Source organism: Pseudopipra pipra, chromosome 18 (genome assembly GCF_036250125.1).
Source record: "Pseudopipra pipra isolate bDixPip1 chromosome 18, bDixPip1.hap1, whole genome shotgun sequence".
Lineage (NCBI taxonomy): Eukaryota > Metazoa > Chordata > Aves > Passeriformes > Pipridae > Pseudopipra > Pseudopipra pipra.
Window position 1 is genome coordinate 5081988 of NC_087566.1, and position 9336 is coordinate 5091323.

Here is a 9336-nt window from a genome sequence, read left to right on the forward strand (position 1 = left end):
GGGATATAAAGCACGTGCAGGATCTCCATTCTGCACTGAGCCCAGCAAAACCAGCCTCTCTCCTCGCCTGTCTTGAACTTGTGCTGGGATAGGAGCATGAACCTGTGGGAGCAACTATTTCATTGGGAGATGGAAAGATTTCTGTGGCTTGTTGTATTATTTCTTTTAATGTTTGTTTTCTGAGAGAATCCTGGGGACAGAGGGAGCAGGAGCACTGGGTAAACACTGGGAGCCCAGCGCTACCGTTGTCCGATCGCAGACACACGGGGTCAAGTACAGTGTGGGACCCACGCTGGACAATGTGGGAATCCAGCCATCTACTTCCCATGCCGAGCATTACCAAGGGAAGGAAATTGCATTGAAATGTTAAACTGCTGCCCTGATTTACATTTTCAGAGGGAAGAACTGGTGGAGTCAGCTCAGGACTCGCAGTAACCTGCGAGGCCTTGGGAACTGGCTGATATTTTGAACAAACTGATGTCCCCGCTGCACTGTCAGATTCTTACCACGCTGTTTATTGTTTCTTTCAACAGATCTTGGAGAATTTACTGTTAAGAGTGCAGGCTTCAGCCAGGCATATCAATACCTCCACCACTGAGGTCCCTTTGGTGTGTGCAGTGCAGCCACAGCACACCTGTAGTCAGAGCACTGTCCTCAGCTTAAATTCACCCTTTCTGAGAAAGACCTGGGGTCCAGCTTAGCTGGGCCAGTGAGGAAAACTGCGGACTTGTCTCGGTTATTTCAGGAAGGTTGATGGTGCTGGTCTTCCCAAAAGTGCCCCTGTGGAGCAGAGTGAGGTGCTGTGCAAGGCAATGCCAGCCTGGCTGCTGCAGCTGAGCCAGCAGGATTTCCCTGGAGCACACCAGAACATGGACATGTGGCACTGTGCCTCTGAGTTCTTTTGTGCTATTTGGTTTACAGATCCCCTGCAAGACAGACCTGGCAATTCCATGCTAAAAGACTGTTCCTTTGCCAGGAAGGAGACACTGTCTCAGCCTTCAGCAAGAGACCCATGGTAGTCTTCATCACCCAGGGTCAGAGCAGTGCTGTTGATTATGCAGGATTCAAGATCTATGTACTTGACCAGGTAGATGGATGGAGTAAAGGAACACAGATAAAAACTGCATCCATTTCCCCACTTTTCTGTCAACTATTCACTGCCTAAAGGAAAGGGGAGGGAAATAGGCAGCAGACGGTGTCACCATGGAGTCCTTGCTGCGCTGTGCTGTGTGGGTTCTGCACAGCAGGTGCCTTTCTCGCTGTCTTCTGGAACATTGGGCCATTGGGAGGTTGTGTGGGTGCCAGGGGCTTGTGGAATAACACTGATGTAACTCCCATTTGCTCTGCTTTACAGGTACAATGGCTTGGTGACTGGCTCTCGAGCCAAAGGGATCATTGCCATCTGCTGGGTGTTGTCCTTCATCATCGGCCTGACCCCAATGCTGGGGTGGCACAACCGTGCCCAGATCGAAGAGCTGGGTTCCAACAGGTCCTCTCCCATCAACTGCAGCAACAGTATGGTGGCCTGTCTCTTTGAGGCTGTGGTCACCATGGAGTACATGGTCTACTACAACTTCTTTGCCTGTGTGCTCTTGCCCCTCCTCCTCATGTTTGGCATCTACTTGAAGATCTTCATGGCAGCCCGGAGACAGCTGAAGCAGATGGAGAACAAGATGGTACACGGGGAACGTTCTCGCTCCACGTTGCAGAAGGAAGTCCATGCAGCCAAATCCTTAGCCATCATTGTTGGGCTGTTTGCAGTCTGCTGGCTCCCACTACATATTATTAACTGCTTTACCCTTTTTTGCCCAGATTGTGCCCACGCTCCCCTCTGGCTGATGTATCTGGCTATTATCCTGTCTCACGCTAACTCGGTTGTAAACCCTCTAATTTATGCCTACCGAATCAGGGAGTTCCGATACACCTTCCGTAAAATCATCAGCCAGCACATCCTGGGCCGCAAGGAGCCGTTCAAGGCAGGGCCAGCCAGCTCCAGGACTTCCACCCACGGTGGGGACATGGAGAACGCCAGCATACGGATCAGCGAGTATGCGCTAGAGGTGTACACCAATGGAGAGATCCACAGGGATCCTGAAAAGCAGGACTTGAACAAATGCAAAGCTGGCTTGGAAGGGCACCAGAACGGAAATGCTCTGGACCTGGAGACAAATGGGCATCTCCTACATTCCTGCAAAAATGGGATTCTCTCTGATGCATGCCTGAACAGGGAGCTTCACAGTGAAGAGCTACTTGATGCCCAGGTGTCTTACTCAGATCTGGAAAGAGCAGCCTTCGCTGCAGCTGATGTTTCCTGATGAGACTTTTGAAGTCTTCCTGGTAGAATGATTTTTTTTTCCATTGGTGACCTCTGCTGTGGCAGAAAGGGAGGTTGGGGGGCGGGGGGAGAGCTGTGTATTCAGATTGCTGTGGAGGAAGGGGTCCCTTATCCAGGACAGCTGGGATGATCCTAAATACTAGACTGGAGAAAAGCCAAGAGACCGTTGAAGTGGACTAAGGAAGGAGGGACACGTTACCCGTCAGTGACCTGTCACCATGAGCAGTGCCAAGGTCGAGGATGGCATTCCAAGTTCAGCACTGGGAGACCCTGCTGCTGCAGGGATATCAGGACATTATGCTGTACTGTGTGCCTGTGGCTGTGTGTCAGTGTTGCTGTCTTTACCAACAGAAACTGAAGCATGGCTGGAAGTATTCCCTGAACAGCAAAGAGCAACAGGGAAGGGGCTTTATCGTACTGTGGCCCTGCAACAAGCAGAACAGGGGATAGTAACATCTATTGGTGAGGAAAGATGCCAGGAGCTGCTTGTAGAGCAAAGGAATTTACCAGATGGGAACTCTGGATACCTTCAACCATGGCATTTTGTCTTCAGTTCATGTTTTTAAAGCTTATACTGCAACAGGTTGCTCAAGTGGGTTTTTTTCCATGTCTTGATAAGGTTACTTTAAGTTATAAAAGATGGACGAGAACTCATATTAATTCTCTGAGCACTCAGTGTTCCAGATGCACAAGGCAAATACAACCTCTTAGGTCTCCACTTTGTCCAGCAAATCATGAAAGCAGAGTCTGTAATATGGATTTCCCTTGGCAAAAGGGCTCTCAGCAGGACTTGGTGCTGCAGTGGCAGAGCAGCAGGCCAGGCTGGGGGCTGTGTCCCCAGGGTGGGGCTGTGAAGAGTTGTTGGGTGTCTGGTCTGTCTGTAGGCTGGTGGCACTGTCTGCTTTTTCCCCATCTCTGTGCTTGTCCTCCCGAGCTCCTAGAATGCAAATTCTTTCCATGGCCCCAAATGTGTGTGAGGGGAGGTAATATTCCATATTTTGGTCATTTTGATCCTCACTCAAAAGGCTGTGGGATTTTTTTCTTCTTTCTGGGGATAGGGAGGAACCCAAACACATACCTACCACTTAGTTTTGGAATTCCAATGAGCTCTGTTTAAACCCCACTTCTCCTGTGATTTCAGTTTTTTCCTGATGTGCTTTACTGTGAAGCCTGATGTGTCCCTGTGGTACAGAGGCCAACAGAAGAAGCTGGTTAGAAGAAGCTCCTACTCTGAGAAGCTGAAAGGTGTCAGTAGTATTGGGAAACTGCAGAAAACTACAGAAACTGCAGTTCTCTGTAAAAGAGAACAGGCAAATCTCTGCTGCAGCAAGTGTATGCACTGATGTCGTTTGTTTTAGAGGTGTTTCACAGCAGTTTGATAATTTTCTGTGTCACAGGAAGCCTGGCAGCTCAAGGACAGCAGAAAACCCACATCAACTTGAATTCTACCTGAGAACTGAATGGGTTTTGTTATTCAGACAAATAATCTGTGTCCAATCCCACCAGCCTTCTGGAGACACAGGCAGTACTGTCCTACTGGAAAACTAAAAGTCTGGTAATTCCAGGGATCTGAACCTTATTCCCTAGCTGAAAACATCAGAAATACCCCCCAAATGTGGCTCCTCCTCATGTCTGTCCACTAACATTTCAGAATCCAAGGGAAACTGGATTTTCATACTTGAGGAAGAGCAGGTTATGTTTGTGTGTTTTTACCCCATGTTTATTTTATGTATTGCGAACAATTAAAATGAAAAGGCAGTTTTATTTGAGGAGAATTTTCCTTTTGCCAGTCTCCCTACATGAAGGTGGGGAGTAGTTTACGATGCTGAACGTGTTCAAGTGTGTAGCTGCTCTGGGCTAGCACAAAGCTTAGTGTGAGATGGAGAAAAAGATGTGGCTGCTGCCACAACCCTTAGCAGAAAGACAGGCCAGTTTGTAAAACAATAGACTTGGCAGTTTAATTGAATTGCTGCTTTCTTGGCACAGCTCTGCCACCCTGGTCTAACGTCAGAGGAGTGGATTATCACTCCAGCACCATTTACGAACACTGAGCCGTTTCCCCGGGGACTGACGTCACAGGTGGTTCCTCGGCAGGGTGACTCGGGATCTCGTTACTCCTGATCTTTCTTGATGGAATATTTCTGTAGGTTATTTGTGTGATGGCTGCTCTGACCTCCTGTAACTGTGGCAGAGGAACTCAGGAAAATGGGGGGCTGTTCTCTTCAGGCCTCGGTTGGGAGCCGAAGTGTTTCTAAGAATAACACAAGATTACATCCGGCATTCATGTCAATAACAATTAGGTCCACAAAGAAGCAGAGCAGGGGAGGAAGTGTGGGAAAATACCAGCATCGCTCATGCTGGAACACACACGAGTGCAGAAGTGTCTCCTATTGAGCTTTGTAAAGGAATGGTTTACACCACATTGGATCAGACTTTCAGCTGATGTGGGTTGGTTGCTTTCTATTGTTTCCTGAGCATCTTCACACTCAATTAGGGCAGCTTCTTGCTTGGCTGCCACAAGAATCAAGTTGATCTGTCTTGATGGACAAACTTAGGATTGTCACTCTGGAAAACTTTCCTGCCTGACTGGATCACAAAGAGAGTTTATGGAGTTTCCAGATATCTTGAAATTAGCTTTTGTGTTGCTGCTTGAGCTGCCCCCAAGTGTGTCCAGTCCCTCTCAATATTAGTGATCCAGACATGAAATGAAAAGGGTGTGTGAAGGGGCTGGGGGATGTGTGCAGGAGGAAGAGCAGGAGGGTATGGAGGCAGTGTGGTTTGCATAGAAGTCTGCAGCCACAGGAAGGAAGGGATGGCAATTCACCACATGCTGTGAGCCTTCTGGCAAACATATGGCTGGGATGGACCTTCAGAAGATGTTTCTGAAGCAGTTGTTGGGGAGAGCATGGGCCTTTTGAACAGAATTTTGGAATTCTTACTTCTTGTTTCCCAGGGATTATGATTTTAAGGCTTCTTGCTTTTAGGGTTTGGATTTAAAAAAAAAAAAAAGAAGTAGTAGGTCCCACCACTGAAGTGTGGTTTTTGCTTCTAGCAGTTCTCCACTCTTGAGGGAAGTACCTGCCTTCCAAGCTGCATAGGACCATATGCCCACTTTTCTTGCAGCTGAAGAATGTTTAGCTGATGAAATGCAGCTGTCCTGGATAACAAATGTGGTGCCAAGACAAAGAAGGGGATGACTATCAGGAGAGGCTGCAGAAGACTTCCTTGGGAATCCAAGGTGCAGTGGGCCCAGAGAGTAAGAGCTGGGGTAAGAAGAGACTAATTTCATTCAACTGGAACTTCTTACTAAAAAAAGTCTGAAGACACATAGAGAAATGTGGTGCCTTGTTTGGTGTGATGGCATTCCATGAATTTCACCATTCCCTGAAGACCCTTAGGCTCCAGGGTTTATTTGCTTTATTGGGTTTTAGAGAAAGCAAAGTTTGATCCGTTGCCAGGAGTAATTTTATCAAGACTTCTTGGGGCTTTCTCCTCAATAGGGCACTGCTTTTTTGTATGTGCAAATAAATGCACTTACAGCTGTGTCCTGCAGATTTCCCTTGGGATCAGTGATATTTCAAAGCTCTGTGCAAGCTTGAACTCCAGCTCTTGAACTAAGAAGCAACTGGACATGGTGGGACAGTTGGGGTTACTGTAGACAGAAAGGGCTTCCCACTGATCCCAGTCGGTGCCAGGAAGCTTGTTCTGCAGGTGGACTTGGAGTGACATGGAATAGTCTTTGATCATTCTTTGAAAACAGACTCCAGGGGATGCTGGTGGATATAGAGAAGTCTCTAAGGTGTGGGAAATTGCAGGGCCAGGATGGATGGAAAATCTTGGTGGTGAAGGAGTATTTGTAGGGTAGGTATTTGGGACGATTTCAGGTGAGCAGGAATGTGCTGGGGAGTGCACAGATGGTGCTGGCTTGAGATCAAGGTGTGACTTGCTGAGGAAGGATTCTGGAAGGGCTGTACAGCCTTACAGCTTTCCTGGGGTCACTGCAGAGGATCAACCCTGCCTGGTGTGTGCAGAGGGTTGACTTTGTATGGTCCATATTGACTGAGGCAGAGATGGTTCTTATGGATTGGCCTTTCCAGATACATTGTCCCATTGCATGAGCACATCCAGGTGTAACAAAAACCCTTCTGCTTCATGAGCATGGGCCCTACCTAAAACCAAATCCAGCCAGCCATGCTCTGTGGAAGGACAAATGTGCTGCAAAGGTGCTGCAATGCATCAAAACTGTGTAGAATACTCTCTAGTGGTGTCTGCTAAATTCAGCTGCCTAAAGTCAGTTCTCTCCCAGTTTGTTTTGGGTATCAAACTGCACTGAGTCATAGTGGAGTTTTTTTCTTTCTAGCCCTGAGCTTTTGGCCTTCTTTATGGTAAAACACATCAAGAGTAACTAAAATCACACCAGTTCCTCATTTGCATGAGAGGTGAATAACCCTGACAGACTGAGAATCCCCAAACTGGGGCAGTGTTGTGTGTAACTCCCCATCTTACTTGCCTGCTGGGACTGTTCACACAAGGATGTGTTAAAATCCAGACTGGAACCTGTTGATCTGAGAACATCCTTTGCTTCCCCCACTGTCTCAGGAGCTGGTGTTCCTGTGGAGCAGTTCTCTGTGGTCTGACAACCAAGACACTATGAACACCCTGCTGCACATGCTGTCACTACGAAACAATTACTCTTTTAATTTAAGTGTTTTACGATATAGGTGTTGTTTTCCCTCTGTTTGTCAGTTACCATTGGGGAAGGGGGAGGGAAGGGGTGGGAGAATCTGTGCATGCAAATGTATTTAAAGTGCATTGACCAAAGGTTTTTTTGAATCTGTGAAGTTTTCATATCTGTGAAGTCATCAGACTGCTGGGCAGTGAGGAGCCGCTGGTGCTGCGGAGTCTGTCTTGGTTACATTTCTTAATAAGCATTAAAATAATAAAAATATATTTGTAAAAGAGAGTGTGAGTGCCTTTGTCTGAGGCAGATCTGGCTGGCTGGTCCTTTTATGTGCAAGTATTTTCTTATTATTTTATTAGCTTTTTCCATAGACTGATCCTTCTGGAGAGCTCTCTCCCTGGTGCTGCCTGTGCTTTTGCAGAAGAGGTTAGCATGGACTAAGGTGACAGGCTCAAATGGAGTAGAAGACCCCTCCTATCTCTGAGATCCTGAGATCTGTCATCGTGGCAGTAAGGGAAATCAGTCACAGTTGCTTATGGAACAGGAGGGAGAGCTGTATCCACCCAGACCACTGCCCTGACAGGAATGGTGTGTTCCATAGCAGGACCTGGAGGGTCCAAACTGGACCATGAAACAGCTTTGCCAGCTGTGGCTGGGCCATCCCACCTCCTTCCGTGTGGCCCTGCTGGTGCACCTCAGACTTCTGCCCTGTTCTGCCAATGCTGCTCAGGCTGAGGTTGCCCCTGCCTGGGACCAGCCAACTTAGTCTGGAAATGGAGGCAGGGAATCTAGATGTTACTGTGGTGTCTCTCCAGTCAAATCTGAGCAATGCTGACAGGATGAAGCAGGAATACCTGCCAGCTTTTTGCAGCTGGCAGCCACTAAATGTGTGTCCGAGGAGGTTAGTGAAAGTCTGTACAATCCAGGAGCACTTGGAATGGGGAGGTTATGAAATTAAAGCTCACCAGATAACCATCAACTACTTGTCATTCCCTCTTTTGGGTCACTTTGCAGCTGAGCTCGAGGCCTCCTCACTGGAGTCCCCGTTTGTGGAGAGGTGCTGGCTCCCTGGTGCTCTGCAGCCAGCTGTGCCCGAGCTGCTCAACCAACTGTGTAATTGAAAAGCTTTTTGATTTTTCCCTCCTTTCACAAACACTGTGCGTTTTGTTCCGCAGCATCAAAGACCAGGAGCTGGGGGAACAATGGGCGTCTGCAGGAGCCCAGAGGGAACAATGCTCGTACCCAGGAAAGAGAACTTGGAAGAACAGAGAGAGCTCCCAGTTTAACAACACAATTGGCCTGATCTGGAAATCTCTGCTCAGAGATCCACACCTTGGCTCAGTCACCCGGAGCAACTGGACCTGGCAGGGCCTTTGCTGTAGAGAAGAGCTGACTGCAGCACTGGGGAACTGCTGACACTTCTGAATGGAGAAGTGGGATGGGGCTGGGGAGGGTGGGCTTTCCTCACTAATGGGAGATGATGGTTTTGGCTAAAAAGCTTTTCACAAAGCTGCAGGATCCTCCTTGTCACTCCTGACCCCAAACAGGAAGCCTTTGCTGCTAAGCATAGTTAAACACAAGTGCCTGCATGTGTTTCAAGGAGAAGTTTCAGGAAGTTAAAGAGCTTTGAGCACCTTTTCTGAGGCCCTGTGGACCTCACAATTTACTTTCACAGGAAAGAGTCCCCCAGTCTTGCATATGACTAAAAAGACCAAGTGTGTTCATTCAGAGGAAGGAGGTAGACTTCTGCCAGCTTGGAGTGATCCTGAGAGGAATCCATCTCTCTGATTCCACAAGTAAGCCCCTCAAGTTACATGATGTGACTCACTGCAGGCTGGAGTCTCACTGAATAGTAAGTGGAGCTGTATTTCTCACTGACTTCCCAATCTCTTCTTCAGTGATTTCTGAGAAGAAAGGGGGGCACTTCTGGATATTGGAGATGTTTCCTCAGAAATGACCCAGTGGATGTGATTGTTGGAGGGGTCTCGGCTGTAAGATACACCAACATTTCTCTGCTGTGTGACTGCAGAGTCCCTGCTGAAATCGTACAGAGTGGCAGGAAAGTGCTGTCCAGATCTCAGAAAATCAGAATTTCAGTTCAAGAACTGAAGTCCTTGCAACATGTCAAAGAAAGTAATCTCAGCCAAGTTTGGGTGCAAGAGTAGCATGGTGATTTTTCAGCGAGTGAAAGGTAAGGACTTGGGAAAAGAGCTTTCAATCTGCAAGTTCAGAGTAAACTGTGTAAAGATAAGGTTATGTGTAGTGCAGATGCATACTGTGTGGTCTGAGACTGTGACACTGAACTCCAAACCCAGGACTC

At 47.8% G+C, this 9336-nt stretch overlaps 1 protein-coding gene across 2 annotated transcripts in view; it reads left to right on the forward strand.

The window, feature by feature from the left end:
• Positions 1 to 7294, forward strand: part of ADORA2A (adenosine A2a receptor) — a 32140-nt gene extending 24846 nt beyond the window's left edge. For both annotated transcript variants that reach the window (XM_064675467.1, XM_064675466.1), the window contains one exon: positions 1355 to 7294. In XM_064675467.1, coding sequence (XP_064531537.1) covers positions 1355 to 2315 — 961 coding nt within the window. In that variant the 3' untranslated portion in view covers positions 2316 to 7294. The remainder of the gene's footprint in view (positions 1 to 1354) is intronic.
• Positions 7295 to 9336: the final 2042 nt, after the last annotated feature.